At 35.7% G+C, this 22,209-nt stretch overlaps 1 protein-coding gene across 1 annotated transcript in view; it reads left to right on the forward strand.

Moving 5' to 3' along the window:
* Nucleotides 1–7,589, forward strand: part of LOC138705821 (nose resistant to fluoxetine protein 6-like) — a 358,549-nt gene extending 350,960 nt beyond the window's left edge. Inside the window, exons 13-14 of the mRNA XM_069834486.1 lie at nt 2,396–2,504; nt 5,707–7,589. Of these exons, the coding sequence (XP_069690587.1) occupies nt 2,396–2,504; nt 5,707–5,855 (258 nt within the window). The 3' untranslated portion in view covers nt 5,856–7,589. The remainder of the gene's footprint in view (nt 1–2,395; nt 2,505–5,706) is intronic.
* The last annotated feature ends 14,620 nt before the right edge of the window (nt 7,590–22,209 follow it).

A 22,209-nucleotide genomic window follows, 5' to 3' on the forward strand; every position in this document is an offset into this window, starting at 1 on the left:
CATCTTCTTCACCATCATACCGAACTATTGTGCCGCCCAATAATGGCAATTGTGTCGATTGATGTAATCTTACACATGAAATACGATCTCGTCACTCCAGAGGATGTTTTTAAACAGTTGGGGCCAATCTTCGTGCCAATCCAGCATCAACTCCACATACTCCATTCTGCGGTCGCAGCCTTCTGGTGTCAGCTGTTGCAAGTAATGGGATTTCCATGGGTGGTAATTCAATTCTTTCTGCAACACCTAACGTAACGCGTACCTTATAAGTCTGCTTTCGCAAGATGTGTGACGAGTTGATTTAGCCAGGGTCTGATTTAAGAATCACCACATTCTCCTCAGACCGAGACGTGGATGGACGACCAGTTCTTCTTGCATCCTTAACCGAACCTGTGGTCATTATCTTCCTATAGCAATTCTTTATTGTATCTGGACGGATTGTTGTATACCTTCCCTTCATCGTACGCCACCTTTCTGTACAAGAACAACGGAATTCCACACTTCACAGCGTGCAGCAATCTGCGCTCGATCGTGAACAGACAGGCGAACGACAATCTTTGCTATTGTTACATATATTTCCTCTCATAGCCACCGTGTGTACTAAAGTTTAAATCCTATGTCATTAACTTTATGTGTACACTACTTTAATTATGATTCAATCGATATTAAAACTTCTACATCCATATAATACCTAGTTACTTTCCTCCCAAACTGTATTACACAAAATGTGTTCATGTGCTCATTAGAAAATTTGAAAGAAGGATGGTTTTAGTTACTAAACTTCAATTTTTCGGACTGATAACAATCCGAAAAGCAACTATTTTAGAGATAATATACTAAAAAATATTTAAATCACTTCACTGACTAAAATAAAGTACCCTGCAAATATTAGGAAAGCGAATACTAAGATTTCAAGTAGATAAAAATGAAAATAATGACTCCACAGAAGTTATTAGGCTTTTAAAATATATATGTACAACTAGTCTTATTGTCAATGTTTTTGTTTTACATGCAATCCTCCTTACAATTTTTTAAATGCGAGCATAATTATGCAAAATGCTGAGATCACACTTGGAGGTGCTAAAGAATTGATAGAAGATACCTACTATGGAAACATTAGAAAAGAAAAGAAAAACACTGATGATGAATTTTCTAAAATCTGAAGAAATATGAAGAGTTGTCAAGTCAAACACAGCATCTGCTCAGAAAATCCAAAAGCGTTCAAGGAAAAGAAGAAATAAAGAAAATGTGATGCTGAGACAGTTTTGTATTCTCAAGAATAGAGACAAAGTAGTCAGAGTGATCAGGACTATTGGAAGGCAAGTGAGTACTTCAAGCTTCTAGTTATTTTGATTGGTAGGTTAAGATACAGGTTCAGTGAAGAATCCTTGTTCATAGTAAATGCTATTGATCAGTAGCGCCAACTTTTGAAAAACGTTGGGTGGCTCAAACAGTTGAGGTAAGAGTTAAAATAAATAAATCTCATAAATAATAATGATACTAATATTAACACGACAAATTATTGGATGGGCTCGGGTCCCATGGGCCCATACAAGTTGGCGCCACTGCTATTGATAGTCTGTTTAACTTAGATTTTGAGAAGGTAAATCCATTTGTTAGGAACTACATTGAGTATTTGAAAGTAGATTAAACTCTTCTCAAAGCTACGCACAGCACAAATGCCAATAACATCGTCAAAAACTGAATTAGAAACAGAGCAATTGAATTTAAATTCAATGTCTTCAGCCAGTTGAACAAAATAGTAAGGGAAAATGTATTAAGTTCTAAGGACTGCTGCTACCATTCCCATAACAGCTTGTGAAAGAAGTTTTTCTGCAATGAGAATGCTCAAGACATGCTGACAACTTTAATGACCCAGAAGTATTTAGTAATCCGGCTTAGCTTCACATACAAAGTGGATTACTTAAAAAACACCATTACAAGAAACGATGTTGTCAGTAGATTTGCTCACAAACCAAGGCGGGTGCAATTGAGACTGAGTAAGTGGGCATGTAAACTTATGTTGCTACCATATTGTTAATTTACTTATTTTTTAAATAATATCACTGTAAACGGGAAAGATATAGCAACTTTATAAAAATGTAAAATAGTATTGAGAATATATTTAAAGTACACATACAAAACACACTCAAGCTCTCAGCATTGATAGGCTATATCCGCCAATGATGACAAGAAGAAACTGCTACTGTCTCACACATTTGACTTCCTTCATAGGCACGAAGCTAACTTACATCATGAATCATCTTCCTATATTAAGAAATATAAAAATGTAAGCTTTTCATTGTAGCAGTCATACTTTTCGTAAGAAATGTTGAAGTAATAAATCTGAACATTACGACAAAAGGACGCCTAAATGATAAATACTATGTTTCAGGTATTACTCACCATTTCGACCCTAATGACATCGGTGTTCTGTGCATTTCCCATTTACCTTTTGGCGGAGCGGCCAGCAATAGTACTGGTGACACTGCTACTGAATAAAGGTAATTTTTTCCGAGAAGAGTAACTGAAAGTAAAAAAATTAAGTAGGTATTAATCAATCTTCTTGCATTGCGTTTCAGAAAGATGAACAAAACATTGAGCTCTATACATATTGGCCTAATTATATTGTGTTGATGTTTTGTTGTTGTTGTTGGAGTCCTGCGTTTTGTTACCTGAAGCGTCGAAGGAACCCGCAACAGTGTAGGCATATACACAGTGTAACTAAATTCGATACCCAAACTTGTAGGGATGAGAGAAGAGACCAAGACAAACTTTTTTTTTTTTTGTTAAAAGACCATGGGTCTGAAACTAATTATTGAATGACAGAACCAGAAACTGTAAAGGACAAACATACTACAGTTGTAACATTACTTATGACACTCATGCTTCAAAACCATTTCAATTTCTAATCCTTTACAAAAACTGTTCAAAAGTGCGGCCTCCTGCTTCAAAACAAACTCTGCAACGACGTATCATTCATTGCCTGTCGTACACGTTCAAAAACTCCAGGCATGTGCTGTAGAGAGTCAGCAGCTGCAAGCACCTGAGCGATGAGCTCTCCCTCCGATTCAATTGGCGTCTCGTACACCAGCTCTTCAAGTGCCCCCACACATAAAAGTCAAGTGGGCTGAGGTCGGGAGAACAAGCAGGCCATCACAATGGGCCAATGAAGTTAAATGGTCATGATAATATCTTTGAAAAATATTGGAGTGCAAGAGGTCAAATGACTTTATTGTCAAACGCTTGGCATTAGAAAACAACAACAACAACAACAACAACAACAACAATGGGCCAATCCACTGGTCACTGCAGTTCAAATGTTCTCGGACTTCACGGGAGAAATGAGAAGTTGCACCGTCATGTTGAAACCACAATCAAGAGGAACGTCTTGGAGGAAGTGAACTGTTTCATCTCTCTATTCTCAATGAACAATAACGTACTGCGTAGTTACAGCACAAACATTGCACTGTGACGTCATGGCGTGTTTACTGATTAATGTAAATATTGATGGTTTTGAAGCATGAGTCCTCTATCATCCCTACAAGTTTGGGTATTGCATTTAGTTACACTCTGTATATGCCTACACTATTGCGGGTTCCTTCGACGCTTCAGGTAACAAAACGCAGGACTCCAATAATAATAACAACACATCAACACAATATATATATATATATATATATATATATATATATATATATATATATATATATATATATATATATATATATACATATACAGAATCTGCTGTATATGAATAATAATAATAATAATAATAATAATAATAATAATAAATTGAGAAAAAATCTTACTTCAGTGTTCCAAAATGCAATCTTTAATTTTTTATTTGGAACTTGATACCACAGCCTTAAGAACTTCTTTTTCTTCTGCTATAAAGTGGTAAAATTATACACAGTCAGAGGCGTACGCAAGGAGTGAGAGGTTGCAGAGTTTGAACCCCCCCCCCCCCCTTGAACTTGAAAAAAAAATGACATATTTAGATTTTAATATTTCTTTTATCCATAATCGTTTTGTCTTCTCTAATTTTTCACTGTCAGAGTAACAAAATCTACATCGACATAAGGCATAGTCCTTCTACTCCTCCTTCAATGCATTCATCTTGCCAGTTTCATTTGTCATCCTTCATGAGTTCCATGTTTCTTTATTGTGTTTAATTAAATGTATTTCAGTATATGAGTATTTGATTGTTTCCATGAATTTTCCTGTATATAAAGTAAAGTGTCTTACTTATCATATACAAATAACTGTTTATTGTATATATATATATATATAATTATTGTGTAAGTGTAATAATGATACAAACATTTTTTTTATTACACAAAATTAAAAACAAGTTAAAATTGGTTAAACTTTGAATAGCTGTGAAATAATTACGCTTCAAATATTTTGTAAGAATATTCATGAGTATGTTCTATTAGAGCAAAGTATAATATTAATAAATATACCGTAAAATAATAATAATAATAATAATAATAATAATATTGGGTTAGTGTATAAGTTAATAGTGTTTTTCGTTGCTATGGTAGCTGTGTCACTATAGTACTATTAAATGAATGAAATTACAGAAAAACTCTATGAAGTTAAGCACGAATTCAATAGTAATAATATACACGATTTAAAATACCGATAATACATATTGTAAACAAATTTAATAATAAACCCCATTGACGAAAATCTTCGTACGCCACTCTACACAGCTAAATTTAAGATTTTCCTCGGTAAAAAGTTCAGCTTTTACTATTTCCACACTTAAACGATTCCTCACATTATTTCACAAGATATTCATGATACTGAATGCACGCTTCAGAAAAGAATTGCTTGAAGGAATAGCAAACACGTGTTGAACTACCATTCTTATTTGTGGAGATCTCTTTGCGGCATCCCTACCCTGAAAATATTTACACTATTTTATAAAACTTGTCAAATATGCATCTTTCACAAAGGAAGAATCCACGTCATTTAAACAACCACAGTTCATCATAGAGTAGGCTATATCTTCATCTAATTGCAGCCTTAATTTTTATCTAATACTTAAAATTTATTTTATTTTTTGGTGTACAATCATCAGGTATTATTAGGGTGAAGAATACTTGAAAATTCCCTTATTATCTTTAGCTGTTCCATTGAGCTCTATATGTTGAGATCAATGAGCTGTTCTAAATTAAAGGTTAAAATGTCCCACGAAATAGAGAAAAATCCCTTTTAGCACATATGATGAAAGCTGTTATTACAAGTTCTCGAACTCATTTAATAAAATTACAAGTAGAGTTGGTAAGGGGTCGATACCGGCCACCGGTCTTACATTGAGATCCGCCAAAATTTCCTGCCGTGCCGATAAAATACTGGCTAGTTGGCAATCCTATGTAGCAAGTGCATGCTTTTATACGTTTCGTTTTAGTTTCGCTACAACGCTGCTTTACATTTCACTGCACGATCCATTATGGCGAAATACGTTTTTATCTTTTTAAATGTTCATTATTATTAAAATATTCCAGTAATAATAATTCCATGTCATTGTCACGGAAATCGAAACTATTTGACATGTTCGGTTCTTTTAAGTTTAAGTTCATTGCTGCAGTAACAGCAGCCAATATTAAGTGAAATTTGAGAAGATAAATACATGAATAAAGAATTATTACGCAACTTATAGCTATGCAAACATACACGTTATTTATTCTCTTACAGAAAAGAGTCGAAGTGAGCCACAGTCCCTCTCTCTACCCAGCACGTCAACAGAAGCGGCAACGTTGCCAGTTCGAGGCAGTCTCCGGGATAGAAACAGCAACTACGAATTGACCGAGAGGGACTGCAGGAGGCCGGAAGCAACTCAGTGAAAAGGGATTTTATCCCGAACTCTATAGTGCGTGTCATGGATATAGAGAAGTTGTCCCCAATAACCTTAAAGGTCTCTTGACCAGATTCTTAGAAAACCTCCGCGTTACTGCTATTGATGCAGGTATAGTGAGGGTTGAACAAAGTTTCTAATTATATTTTAGTTGCTGTTTTGTGCAGATGCTACAGTTGTAACCAGTTTGCTATTTGTAGATATTTGGTGTATATTTATATTTTTTTGTGAACTTATGAACAATAGAAATCACAAATTGGTAGACTAAAAAGTAAAGTAATTACTTATGTTAATGATTATCTTATCTTAATTGCAATTTTTATCTTACGCTTAATTATATTGTCTTATTTAATTGGTGGAAGAGGGAACCATATACGTTCCGAAAGTAAAGAGCTTATATTCCAGGTTAACGAATATTTTCAGAAAGAATATGACGATGTAAGATGTGGTCAAAGATGTTGTAGTGCAGTGATGCAGTAAACCTATAATATCCGTCAGTAAAATCATTAAAAGAACTACAGTAGTAATGAGACTGATATTATAAAAAGTTCTTTGAGGAGAATTCTTAAGGAGAAACAAACAGGAAAATTGAAAAGTCTAATGAAAAAATGGCCACGAGATTGTTCTAAAAGAAAATAGATCAATAATTGATTAAATGGTGATCTTACTCGTGTTAGTTAGTACATAATTAACACGAGTAAAATCGCCACTTAATCAATTATTTATATTCAAGTGATAAAAGTAGTGTACGAAAAATTCAACATGGATTATGAAAATAGATCATTTCGACAGCGATGCATCGAGAAGGATTATTTTAAATTTGAATGGAGAAAGTTTCAGTCCAAGCTTGAATGATATATTGAAAAGTGCTAAAGAGAAGTTGTATTTCTCTGGTTCTCAACCATCTCTGTGGCGGATAATGGGAAAGATTGGATTTTGCTATAAGAGGAAAGATATGACGCAGAAATATTGGATGGAACGCCAGGACATAGCTGCGCTGCGCTATCAGTTCCTTTGTGCGATGAAAGATATAAGATCAACCTAACCCCCTATGTTTTGTGACCTATCAAGTCGAAGAAAACAAATAGGGACTAGTAAGATTTATTCAAAACACACAAAAAATGCACCATCAAGTCCATAACGTAAGGTAAGTTTAGTATTCATTTGACAGTATATGCACATGCGGTGACCTTGTTTCCTCTCGTTAATATAACACATTAAATATTCATAACAAATAAAATGATACATACATTAATGTTCTATCAGGACTACCACATTTCGTTTGAAATGTTCTGTAGTCCTCTCGCCCAGCTTCAAAACTTACTTGCTGCTGGTTTAAAAATCCGGTGATGCAACCCTCGTGAAACGCACTTACAACTGGATTACGAAGTTTAATCATCCAGTGATGAAGGATGGATGGAACGGAGAAAAATTCTCTCCGACACCAGGATTTGAACACGGGTTTTCAGCTCCACGTGCTGACGCTCTATCCACTAAGCCACACCGGATGCCGGATTGAATCTTCTCAGTTTAAGTTCCACCTCTTAGGTTCCCTCTATTGGCCAATCTCGGTGCCGGAGAGAATTTTTCTTCGTTCCACCCATCCTTCATCATATGATGACGCAGAATTTCTGCATGGAAATATCATATGTACTTCGATACATCGTAATAATTAATCATCCAATTCAAAATTCTACCGAACTTCTAAAGCCCATGTACAGTTTTTTTTATAAAAAAAAAAAAAAAAAAAAAAAAGTGGCCGCACTCGTGAACAGCGAAAATTTTCTAAGTCCACTTCGGGTCACGGCGATGTTACATGATGCATGTCCTTGTAGAAGCAGTTCCGGAACTATGGAATTATTCTATATCTGCGTCTCATAGACTAGCAGTAGAGTGCTCGCTTAATGATTCAAAGAGTGTGAGTTCAGGCCTTATTCGAGTTTTCATTTTATTTTTAATCGTTATTTTAGTGATATAAATAATATTCAAGTTAACATTTATATTCTGTTATCGTTCTTTATCGATATAAATAATATTGAAGTTATTTATATTTTGTTATCATTCTTTTGCGATATAAATAATATTAAAGTTATAATTTTTTATATTCTGCTACCGTTCTTTAGTAATATAAATAATATTCAAGTCATTTGTAATCTGTTATCATTGTTTAGCGATATAAATGATACTGAAGTTATCATTTATATTCTGTTATCGTTCTTTAGCGATATAAATAATATTCAAATTATAATTTATATTCTGTTATCGTTCCTAAGCAATATAAATAATATTCAAGTTATTTATATTCTGGTTTGGTTCTTTCGCGATATAAATACTCTGATTTTATATAAGTAATTATTGTAATATAAATAAACATTTTTCTTTGTAAAATAGGTTATTTTATTTAAATAATTAATCATATATTATATAATAACTTATATTAATTAAATAAATCTATATTTATCATTTATATTGCTATCGTTCTTTAGTGATCCTGTATAAATAACATTGAAGTTATTTATATTCTGTTATCGTTAGCGATATAAATAATATTCAAGTTATCATTTATATTCTGTTATCGTTCTTTATCGACATAAATAACATAAATTTAATATTAGGTTTGGAACAATAGAGTTGCATAATACTGGTGTTAGTTTTTTCTTTTTATGTTATTACTACCTTCAAACACAATAACATGAAAAAGAGTGACGAGGAATTGAAACTGAGACTTTTACATCTAAATTCCGACGTTCTTCCGACTGAACTACGAGGGCACAAGTAAAGAAACATTTGCGGAAAAAACTGGCCCAATCCCTCTCCAAGATTTTCTGATGATTTGTAGAAATTCGTCCAGGATGTGGGGGGCAAAGGCTAATTGGGATTTTTCGGTATCTGATCAGGTCAAAAATTCTCATAGAGCTAATATTTAACCCTTGCGGGGAATTTTGGTGAAGTCCGGAGGGCTCAATTAGTCAAATTCACTCTCTCACCGCACGCTTGGGCCCCTGGGATCTATTAAGACCTGAAAGAGACAGTGGTGTGCGGAAAGAAATGGGAAGTTAACGCATTTATCCTTCCCAAGAAAAACTGCAAAGATGAGCAAAGGAAGCTTTTAACAGAAAAAGGAGCAACTTCTGCGGACCTCTGGAAAAAGAACTAAGGAAGAGACTAGTGAAGTGTTTTGTGTGGAGTGTGGCACTGTATGGGGAAAAAACGTGGACATTACGATGAAATGAAGAGAAACGAATAGAAGCATTTGAAATGTGGATGTGGAGAAAAATGGAACGTGTGAAGTGAACAGGCAGAATAAGAAATGAAGTTGTGTTGGAAAAAGTGGATGAAGAAAGAATGATGGTGAAACTGATTAGAAAGAGGAAAAGGAATTGGTTGAGTCACTGGTTGAGAAGAAACTGCCTACTGAGGGATGCACTGTAAGGAATGGTGAACGGGAGAAGAGTTCGAGGCAGAAGAAGATATCAAATAATAGACGACATTAAGATATGTGGATCATGTGCGCAGACTAAGAGGAAGGCAGAAAATAAGAAACATTGGAGAATGTTGGGTTTGCATTGAAAGACCTGCCCATGGGCAGAACACTTATGTATGTCCAAGATGCTTGGAATGTAGTGGCTGAGAACAGTCGCTCTTTGAAAAGACTCTAGTCGATTCCATGCCCACTCGATTGCAAGATGTGATCGAGATGTGGGGAAGATAGACTAAATATATTGAATCGTGGCTTTTCGTTTTGTCTTTTGAACGATTATTTTTTTTAATGTTCTAAGGCAGACGCCAGTAAGTTGTTTTGTACATGTCACGAAACAGATTTTTGTTGAGAATAAAATATTTTTTTCTTTTCATTTGCAGCCATAATGTCATAATAAATAATGATAGAGTCATGGCGTAATACATTCAGGAACCTGATGTTAATTACTAAAATAATTATAAAAGAGAAAGGAGCAATTATGTATATTTTATATCTCTGTCTTAAAAACAAAACAAAAAAGAACATAAAAAAGCACTAGGTTGTAATCGAACACAGGACCTCATGCACAACAGGCCGGAACGGTACCATTACGCTCTTAAGTAACACAAAGAATACTTGAATTATAACTCTAGATATCAGGCAACGTGGTACAAGAACATGTAACATCACCTGTCTCCGAATTGTAGCGAAGATACCCGAAGGGAACTTTGCTTCTGGAGAGCGGCCACTTTTTCTTTTGACAACTGTACAGCAATCTTCTGTATGTCAAAGCAGCTGCGTCGATGAGTGAAGTTCTGATCGCTGTTCTCTCCGAGATCCACAAAGCATTTTCCCCTCAATTCATGGAGCAAAAATAATAGTGAATAGTAACTGCTAACATTACAAAATTTCGACAAAAATTCAGGCTACTCTGCACATAGGACGTTATTGCGGAATTAAAACCGTGAACTTTGGAGCGTGGTAACCATTAGAACTCAGAATACAGTAGGCCTACCGGTGGATAGAGTTATTAATTTCTTCTATGAAATTTTGATTCATTATTATTAGGCAGTATTATTATTATTATTATTATTATTATTATTATTATTATTATTATTCATGGGCGCTGGCTTCTGAGGGTATGACACTTTCTGTCCCCTCAACTTATAGAACCAGAGGAGTAACTAGGTAATAACCAGGGGCGTATTTCAGGTCTGGTGAACCCTGGCGGTGCGGCGCACAGTGGTTAATTTTCCCCGAATTCCTGACCAAAACTACAAAACTAAAACATAAAGGGGAGGGTTGTTTCTTGCCTCTTGAAGAGGAAGGACAGGGCATGTAGATATCACATATCTTATCTCCCATCTCCAGTTCTGTACTTGTAAACACATGGCTGAAAATGCATCTCTCTTGGATAATGCAGTTGCTGAGTTTGCGTGGTGAAAGAAAGGTGAAGTGTTATAAATAAGTAATATAACTATGAAACTAAAAGCTGAAGCATGGATTCGATTCCTGGAGGTATGTAGAATATTTTAACATAGCTTTAATAAATTACCTAATTAACTAACGGCATTTAGATATTAAATAATATAATCACGTTGATTGTGGTTGAAAATGTAAAAGCGGCGAATTCACGGAGGTTAAAAGTTATCGGTCCTGTCAAGTTCCTCATTGCAAATGATACCTATGAGGATGTTTTTCATGTACCAATAAAGAAAGTCCGCCCCCAACTGCCACTGGGCCGACTAGCTCGAATTTAGTTTTCAAATGCGCAGAGCGTCTTTGCGTTCTAATACAAGGGAGGATTGGAAAGTAACACACAACAATTATTTAACGGAATACTATTTTGGTTAGGACGTTCAAATTTGGCAGATAGTTTGAATCTTGTGTTACAGACAGCAATGATTCGATCGGATGTCACCCTGGCGGAACAAGCTGTAGCTACTAAGTAAAAATGGTACGTTTTCTATCATCGTTCACTTATGAAGGGCAGCGAGATGCAGTCCGTTCTCCCCTCTCCCTCCCCGAAAGACGAAAAATTCGAGTGAAATCCACAGGGAAATATTGGAGGTGTATGGCGCTTGATTGTCTGGACCACAGCAACATCTCCAGGTGGTGCAGGTACTTCGAAGAAGTCCGCCGAAGAAGCACGTTCCGGCCGACCAGTGACCGCTGCAACAACACCCAATGTCAGAGGCATCATTAAGGCGGCAATCACCCACCCTACAGTCCAGGCCTCGCACCGTCTGACTTTCACCTTTTCGGACCAATAAAGAAGTTTCTAGGAGGACAAGGCTTCGTTCGGATAAAGAAGTGAAATCAGTCGTGCGCAGGTGGCTATACGCCCAAAAACGGAGTTTTATGAACGAGGTGTACTGAATATAGTGTCACGATGGGAGAAATATGTCGAGAGACTCCGATCTCGAAGAATAGGTAAAACCTGTAGCTTTCTTGTGCATTACTTCATTTTGTTTACCTATGAAATACGTTGCCACAAAAAATTGTTGTGCGTCACTTTTCGATCCACCCTCGTATATTAGTCCATCAATTTATTAAAATTTGAATTATTTCTGTAATTCCTTTCAGGATATGAAAGTCATCACATAAACCTCACTAGACGTGAATTGTTTACTATAGACTACTACAGAAATGTTCATCATCTAATTTTGAAGAAAAGTATGATTATTTAAGAGAACGCATTAGAATCATAACCGATTTCCCTGCAACATCATCCGATGAACTGAAGAATGTGTTAAAACATTTAATACATAATTTTAAAATCAGATGGCAACGGTCAAATAGGACAGTTGAAAGATTCCTACCACAGAATAAGAAATGGTTTGAAAATCTACGACTTTTCCAATATGTGTTACTGAAACGCAAAAGAGAGTCGAGCGTCCATTACTAGAATTTAGTAAAGTAGTGAACGTTATAAAAGACGAAAAGCACAGGGATTAAGACAAAACGTAGGTCCTTCAGAACTCGCATATGCCACACAAATAAGTCTTCGTGAGAGATTGATACTACTGTTGCTGCAATAAAAGATGTACAATTTTCAATACCAACCAGCACGTCAAAATGCAGAAAAGCTTATAAATTAAGTTCAGAGCCTTGTGTACCTTTATCAAGAGCAACAGTATTGTCCGTTCTAGTTGAAGTCAAATTAACAAAATTCCATTATAACCAATTTAGGTCCGAGGCCCAACGCCCACATTTTCCAGCAATACAGGACGGTGCTAGAAGCACAAAAGACATACTATCCCGATACCAGTGCCATTAAAATAACAGAAAAGTCTACTGAAACTGATCTGCAGGCATTGTTAGACCATACTTCATGAAAAATATTGAAAGAAACTGAAACCTTTGTCGGCAGATGTAATATTACTTCTGTCAGCACCAGATGCATGTACACATCTAGATGTGTCCACTCAGGTCCCTGATGAAGATGACTTCCTTATTTCCGCAGACTTTGATGCTAGCGAGTGAAAGAAGTACTGTACTGTACACATGTTTTAATATATAATTATATATATATATATATATATATATATATATATATATATATATATATATATATAGGTAAAATGGACTATAACTTTGAATATTCTAAGAAGCAATGAAATGATCATCCACGCCAAAAAGTTTTACTATAGCTATTTATGTGAATTTACTCGATATTTAATTCTTAATTATGTTACTTTTACGATTTGTTTCGACTTTGTTATGTTCAAATTAATTCAAACATCTCTAGAGGTTTTGGCCAAGAAATTGGGAAAATGAACCACTGTGCGGCGCCAGGATAACTATTTTTCGAGACCAGGAGGCGCCAGAGTCCTTTTATGATTTTCATAATATCCAGTAGCGGCTCGCCAAAAATAAATAAATAAATAAATAAATAAATAAATAAATAAATAAATAAATAAATAAATAAATAAGTGAAGTGCTGTTTACATACTACAAATGCATGAACAGTTTTACCAATATATGAATAGGCCTACTATTCGTAAACTATGTACAATTTTACTAGTTCTAGAATACATGCAAACAGGAAAATTCTTTTATTTTTCGAAGACTAAACTATTTCTAGCTTATTCGTAGCACATTTAAACCTTGGTAAGGTTCCACGCGTAAGAACTCACCCAATTTCTTGCACACCAGTCAATTCTCTTATCTTTTAGTGATGTTGCATTCCGAGTGAAATTTTCAATCTTTGCAAACAGAAAAACTTCTTTCATTGGAAGAATTTTTTAAAGTTTTTTTATACAATTTCTCTATTTTCTTAGCACTTTTTAAAAACAAAGAACAAATGGAACTGTCTCGTCCAGAATTTAAAACATCTTTTTTATCATCATACTTAAGTAGGCTACACAAAACGACATTTCTAATAAATTACAAATCGTGTCATTTTCCGGATACATATTTCGCACATATTTATCAACTTTTCTGTATACTGGTACCTAAGTATTTGTTTAATAGCACTAATAATGATTATACATATAATTTATCTACACTATGATGTAGGATTAATACACTATGTACAGTTATCACTAGCATACTCTAAATCACTCGTGGCGAAAATGTAACTCACGAGTTCATTGTGGCTCGCAATGATAGCTTGCTTCCTACCTTCCACAACCCCCACCCTCACCCTCACTGGAGGTAAACTCCGTTCCATTTGTATTTGCCTCTGACCTGCAAATGGCGTATCGTCACAATGTCTCTCTCAAAACCATGTACCTCTACAACAACGAAAGTTCCAAGTAGGATGGGAGGACGCATTTTTTTGCTGCCAATATGATGAGAATATTAAATGTATGATTTATTCACGAGTATTACGAGGAAAACGGTTATATAATATAAAACGACATAAGTTACTACATGTTACTGATGAAACATTAAAAGGATAAGTGTTGTTGTTATTGTTATTATTATTATTATTATTATTATTATTATTATTATCATCATCATCATCATCATCATCTCTGTACGTCGATCCTTTTCAGCAGATGTACGAATAATGCGGTTCGATCTTCAATTTAATCTCACAGATTTACAATGTGATGTTAAATGAAAGCTAGATGTAAGGACCTGACAAATGTTCAACCTTTCAAATCTTTGCCCAAAAATAAATATCCAAAGCTTCGTTCTATCGCTTTCTCTTTTAAAGACATGTTCGCTACAACTTACGTTTGTGAAAAATTATTTTCAACAGGAAAATAGTAAAAACCAAATTTAGATCATGACTGACAGACAAATACCTTCGTGGTCAACTACGACTGGCAGTAAGTGACATAATTCCTGATTTTGAAACTCTGTCACAGAGACATTCTGAAGACAGTTAATTTTAGGTTGTGATAATGTGTCCTATGTTTTCTTGTTCATTTCTTTCTTCGTTACACGTATTAAACATTAGTTTATGGCCTTGTATTGTATAAAATTAAGTTAAAAAGTCAGACAGTTGTTTCACTTCCCCTTCAGGTGTCCGCCTCCTTCCATGGGTGCTATGCACGTTGCAGGTTACACACTGGCTCGGCGCACGATCGCATTTTCGCCGCGGCTGCTCTAAATACATTAATTAAGAAATTAATATATACGTAGACACTATTAAACAACATGTGCACGTTAAACTTTCAAATACAAGAACTGGAATAAAACTGGCGAAGTCATGAGCTGGTGAGAAGAAACAATACACGCCGCGGAAAAAGAACTTTTAAACTTTGCTAATGTATGTAGGGTGTATTCCTGATAAAATAACATAGAGTCGGTTAATTCACCGCTGTAGTAGTGGCTGCTTGGACACAAGGAATGAGGATACTTTTCTCGAGTCATATAGTACATACTGTAAAATTTCACAGCCCTTCAACACTAGCCCCCGGCCTTGGAGACCAGCTTCAATCCTTCTCTATTATTAGTACCATTAGATCTGCAAACTGGTTACTTCACCTGGGCCATCCGTGCCCCCTCAGTTAAATTCCATTCCATTCCATTCCATAAATAAACTATGAAGAACATCTGATTAATTTAGTGCATCTTCTCAATCTCATTCCATAATGTTCTTTCTTCATATTACATTGCCATAAATTATGAAGCTCTTCATACTAATTATGAAGCTTCGCGTCACCCATTTCATTATACCTTCAATATTATCGCGATTAGAGGCCTTGCAATCGATACATTTGCCATGACATTCTGTATTTCGATCTTGGACCGTACGGAAATCTGGCAAGAATTCTGATCGGAATCCGGTCATGCTGACAGAGGCGATACGGCCAAGTGGGCGATGCTCCATTTAAAATGATGCAAAGAATAAAAATCCGAACGCGCCGTAGGCTAACAGATTCGTTCCGGTAAGTGAGAGACTACCTTTTATAGTCCCGTCGCTCTAATTTCCGCAGCCAATCGCGTTGCAGGTCGGCTACATTTAAACGTGTGCGTCTTGTGATTCGTTTATGAAGACGTTATTCATTTCTTATGGCTCGATAAATACTTAATATAATCGCCCGCCATTTTGGCTCTTTCGTTGGCGTTCGCAGAAAGCACACGAAGACGTTATTTGCCGCTCAATTATTTGCTGAATTACAGTGCGTTTGATTTATTATCATAGGAGCTACGACATGATAATGTTTAACGGTGTGGCAAATAGATTCCTCATATGGTAGCTCGGGAACGAAAGAACAAAAATGGCGAACGATACTACCTACCTAGACTTTATAGAGCCTTCACTTCCTAAGACATAAGCAAAGAGGCGGAGTCACGCCGGAAATAACAGCGTCGCGACTATAGTGCATCTACACGGTTCAACTTTTCTTTCAACTTTACACATTCAAGCAATGCATGCAAGACTGATATTTAGGCCGTGTCTCAAAGCTACATTTTCAGCTGAAGTGAACTAGATTGTTGACTAAATAGCCGGATGTGGGGTCAGAAGTTATAATCCAAAGCTACATAGTGCATAGCAATCAAGTCCATAGTAGCTAGTAAACGAAAATGCTTGCTTGATTGCTGACTTGTTCACTAAACAAACATGGATACCTCATCAGCAATTGGGGTTATTAAATCTGAAAATGATTTTGAAGTGAAATAATGTAAATATAATGTAGAATAACACGTTAACTTTGAACACTGACATTGTTAGTAGGCAGTGGCGGCTCGTGAACTTGTGGATTGGGAGAGCTGCAGTAGATTTCGGTACATACAAATTTCACTTCTTGATACAATTACTAATAAGTATAGGACAAAAATAAATGCACTACATATCGAAAAACCAAAACTTCCTGACTTAGTTGGGAGATGTCTGTGGGACCATTTGCTAATCCCTAAGAAAAACTAATACCATCGATTTCAGTCTGAATTTCAGATCGGCAGACACTCAACTTACAATCTACCAGTTCATTCTGAATTGTCTTAGAATAACCTTAAACAGTGGCATGTTCCAAATGATTTTTGAGAGGCTCGTTTAGATTACTCACGAACTGTAGCAACCCACGAAATACACCAGGGTTCTTCGAATCGTTTTTTCATCATGTCCCCTAAGGGGAAGTTCATATTGGCCACAACATTTGATACAATCAATATATATTTTTTAAATAATTTCACGATTTTTTCTCACTTCTTGATTATGTTTGAAAATGTTTGTTCTGTTCGTTTCACTTAATTGCACAGCAGTATGAGTTGCGTAACATAGCCAATGAAACAACATTTTTCAGGTGAGACTGCGAAGATTCGTGCATTTTGCTTTTTAGGGGCAAATGTCCTAAATCTGTCATACCACTCCTAGTCCATGCAGCATCACCACCGAAGAGGAGGCAAGGAAAACAAAATACAGATTTTTTTTGTTCATATCCACGTAACCACAAATGCTCAGCGTAAATTTCATTGTTATACTTCCTTACATATATGAATTATTTCGGCTAGATGAAGTTTAAGTAAGATTTAAGTCGGGTAACGGTCGACCCTTTAAGTTCACTTCTTTACATCAATATTCCCCGCAAGGGAAAGTTGAGAAAAATAAAATTAATATTCTGTAATTCACACACACACTCATGGTTGCAAATTTGCACTGGTTAAGTTACGGTATTAAGACGTCACACCAAAGCAGCACTCAGATATACTGATGGTCAACAATTTTCTAAAACTGGAAAAGAAGTCTCTTTCGTATTTTACGTGCTATATCAAAGGGATTCTACTCGTGCAATCATTTTGAGTTAAGGCAAATATTAGGTTCTGCTGAAGGCTGGATATATACGTAATAGCCTAATAAGGCAAAAGAGAATATTAATTTCGTTATATTAACTCGATAAGATTCTACAACAATAAGTATGTGAAAAAAAAAAAAATAAAAATTTTGTCATTAAGTTTCAAGGGAATAGAGAATCCATTTGACGTAGCATTACAATAGCGGTGTGGGAGGGGAGGAAAGATCTTCCCTTGTTGCCTGGCTCTGCAAGTCACTGCAGCGAAATATGGGTTTTAAACAGCGGCAGTTTCCCTCTGCTTCCCTTCACCTCTCTATCCCCCGTGACCATGCAAGACACACTCTCTATGAGCTGACCACCCTGCAGATCCCAGGACGACTTTGAATGCAATGTCAATTCCAATACAGTCGACGCGAAAAAAGATTAAGCATAAGATAATAGTACATATTCCCGCCCAGATGAAATATAAAGCAATTTACCAATAAAAGTTGTAACAATTCTTCTACAAATTAAAATAAATATTATTTTTATTTTCCTGTCAAAGCAGGGAGTGCTGCAGCTCCGCAGCTCTTATGGACGAGCCGCCCCTGTTAGTAGGCCTACATTCGGTACAATGTTTTAAACATTATTGTAATATATTAAGCCCTTATCTTTTCCATATAACTTGTAATGAAATTGCATTAGGACACTGCCTTTTTAATTCAGTGCTGCACCGTGATGTTATGGGCTTTAGAAAAATAGTCTATAAAGAAGGCTATGTTTCAAGCATAAATTTCCGAAGCTCCTAGTTTGTAGTTTACAAGTCACCTAGTTGCTACTTACTAGTGTGTAGAGTCGACGGCAATTCGGAAGGCGGTAGTCTGCTAGCGTTTGCGTTGAGAGAGACAGATAGAGAGGGCAAGGCAACGTACAATATTGCCGCATCGTACTTCACGCGCACGTGCGATGTAAATAGCACAGGAGAGAATTTAAATTACAAAAGATAATAATAACCTTAGCCGTTGATTACTGTAAGCATGACACCAAACAAACCCTGTTTCCTTCACTAACAATATTTTTTGCACGGTTCTCAATCCCACACCACATGCTTCTGCAGTCGTTTCTTGCACGTTGGCAACGTTGCAGCCAGCATCAAGATGGCCGGCAACGTTGTGCTCGTCAACGTTTTTAAAATAATTATACACCTTAAACAATATTTTTCGCACCTGCCTGTGCAATACTTGCTTTTTACAGTCTCTGCTTCCATTTATTTATCTTACACACACAGTAAATGTTAGTTTTACTTATTCAGTGTGTTGAAACACACACGTGAACAAACGAACTTGGGAAGTACTTGTTACAGACTGATTCCGATTGGTTCTGCTGTACAAGCTTGTGACGTCACATGCCAGAAATGCTACGGCGCATATAGCAGCCGACCGCCTTCCGAACTGCCGTCTAGTCTAGTATGGACTTGAGCTTTGAGACACGGTCTTAATACATACATACATACATACATACATACATACATACATACATACATACATACATACACTCACACGCACACGTAATGAAGATGACGTTCAAAACGGCGCACAATGTAGACACAACATTTTCATGCGTCTTAATTGAACGTGCATTTGAAAGGTGATTACATCATTATTCTTTCCAGGTTGCATGCGAACCGTGTAGACCAGGGGTCGTCAGCACAGAGCACGCTGGGGCTAGCCTCTCTTACCCGCGGAAAACGCAGTGCACTATAGTGTTCTCGTAGCTGCTAACGGGTATGCTCTATCTCTCCCTGTTGCACGACGGTGCACAGGGAACGGCACCGCGTACCCATTGCACATTTCAGCGAGTGCTGACGTCCACTGGTGTAGACTGTAGATCAGTAGTGTCAGAGTTGTAAGCTCCGAAACCGGTTGTGGTGCTAGAGACGTCCAGTCGGAGCGTGAACTTGCTTATGTCTGTGGAAGCACCGGAGCTCGCAACGAGTTATAGTGGAGCGCTCCGCTCCGTTTAGGCTGCAGAGTCCGTGGATATCCAGAGTACCGCAATTGTTTGAGCCGGCAAATGCCGACAAATCCGCCATTGTTAGTCCAGCGCGCGCTATGCAGTATACAGTTGTATAGGGAAAGAATGTAATTTAAATGCGAAAAAATGCAGTGCTGCTGTGTTCAGAACTGTTCACAGAGAAATGAAAAAAGAGCACATTTGTTTTCTCTGTGACAAGGTGAAAGAAATAAGGAAAAAGGAAAGAAGTGACTATAAATATGAAAAGGAACGATCCGCTACCTAAGCGAGCATACATTGTGAGATTAATGAATGACTGTATTTTGATATTTATTTTTTCAAAATTTGGGCCCCAAAATATTTTTATAAAAATAATCTAGAATTTAAGTTGCTTCAGCAATGATATTTCTACACGAAACAAATGAAAATCACGTACCAATTAGGATCGGTGTCAAATTTTTACCATCTTCTCCCTTTCAAGTCAAGAATTTCTGAATTTAATCCTATTTGCTATTTGCAAGAATGACATAATATATTTGTGAAGTTCTAAATTCATTCTTGAGACAAGATTGTATTGTTTGGCTCGATTGGAAAATACAAAGACCGTAGAAACTAGAAACCCTATTAAGGTTAGACTGATGTGAAATTTCAATTTTCTAAACTATTCTAGGTAGATCTATGAAATTTTGTAGTTTTTTATTTTAAATTTTAAATTGTGTAAATTAAGGTTTTCAAAAATTACTACATTTTATCCAGAATTTTTGTCTAGATACGTGTCAGACCTTCAGAAGCAAAACTTACTATACAATTTTCCTTTTTATTTTACTAAAAAAATAATTAAAAATATTTGACGCACTGAAGTGTAAAAAACAGAAAAAAAATAAACTCTAGCGTAAAACAACTAGTATTAAAAATATCTCTTATTCATATTCTGGCTTATAGGTATATATATATATATATGTATATATATATATAATCAGGCAGTACATCTCACTTAACGATATGTGTCAGAGGAAGTACAATTGTGTTTGTATTCATCTGAAGTCTGATTAGTGGAATATGTAGCTAATCGGCGAAGTATGCATTGGAGGGGGAAAGAAACTGGCCACCCTACCCCATTATTTCCTGGCCTAGTTGTCTCATGAGTGATGTCTTTTTGGTGTTATTTATGAGGTTCAAACCTGTCTTCGGACAGTTGACTAAACAACAACAAAAAATATGAGTGTTGGGTGTAATCCAGATGGTAAATTTTGTTAAAAACATATTCAAAAACATTTACAAAAAATCGTGCATGTAGTCAAAATCTGTAGAAAGAGTAGCATTTATAGCAATGCAAATTTACAGAAAATTAAAGTGGAGAAAATTGACTTCAAAGTTTGGGCTGATAATAATGAATCAGGTCTCCGTCTTTTTTATTTTCTAGGCATTTTGAAACTTAGCCTATAGACCTAGCATATTATATGCAGAACTTACCCTTATATACACTACCATTGTGCACACCTAACCTACACTAGTAAATAAAGATGACGACTGAAAAAAATCGATGTAAACTTATGAAAATGCTATACTAGATAAATATTATTTACAAATCACTATCACTATAGACTGTAGACGGTATTATAACGCTGATAATAGAACTGTTAGAACTTGCAACTATTTCTTGTATCACAAACAAAAACCAAGCATGGAAAACACGTTGTTATGGCTATTAGCCAACGAGTTAGAAAGAGAAGAATCTCTCTCTTTGCAATTTTCCTTTAGACAAGAGTTGTGCTGTCCTTTGTAACTGAATATCTTTCAAAGGAAAGCAGCCTTTGAAGTAGGCCTAACATCTGTTGGATTATACAGTATGAAGAAATATTTCGAGAAGTCGAGAAGATCAATAGGAAATCTAATATAATAAATAATGTATGAAATGCAGCTTAATTTCCAAAATGGTCGCAGAATTCAGAGTGGAGGGCGTGGACGGAGCATTAAAATTAACAGTCAGAGCTCTCAGCCTTTCAAAAATGTGACTCTAAACAGCTGACAGACTGGTCGTATGGCCATGAAAAGGGCATCTTTAGACCACAAACATATTTTTAAAGATAAAAACAAAGAAACGATTCTTTTTTACCAAATCTCACATCAGTGTATCCTTGGGGACATCAGTCTATACCGGTACTGAAATTACTAACTTCCATATTTTTGAAGCTAAATTCACAAAATGTTTATCACTAGTATATCTGGTTAATAATAATACATGTACAAAATTTTGTCCGTCTATGGTAAGTGGTTTGCATTTTATTAATGACTTAATAAAATATTGTATTGCTTTATATAAAAAGTCCCTTGCGCCACAATTTACATTATTTTTAATTGATATTCACTTATATGATTCTTTATATATATTGGAACAAACATTACTATTGGAATTTTCTGTACAGTGAATGGGTAAATTAGTAGGAATTTTTATGGCTATTAATTTTATTTTTTATTTTATAATAAAAAATTCTAGTAATTTACTGATTAATTTTACAGCAAAACCCTATAGTAAGCTTTGATTCCATGTATGTAAGGATCCATATAAGTGAATGTCAATAATGTCAATTGTGATGCAAGCGACTTTTTATATAAAGCGGTTCAATATTTCAATAAAATATTAATGAAATGCAAATCACTTATCATAGGCGGATGAAATTTTATATACTTGTTAC

The sequence above is a fragment of the Periplaneta americana genome, chromosome 9 (genome assembly GCF_040183065.1).
Source record: "Periplaneta americana isolate PAMFEO1 chromosome 9, P.americana_PAMFEO1_priV1, whole genome shotgun sequence".
Classification (NCBI taxonomy): Eukaryota; Metazoa; Arthropoda; class Insecta; order Blattodea; family Blattidae; genus Periplaneta; species Periplaneta americana.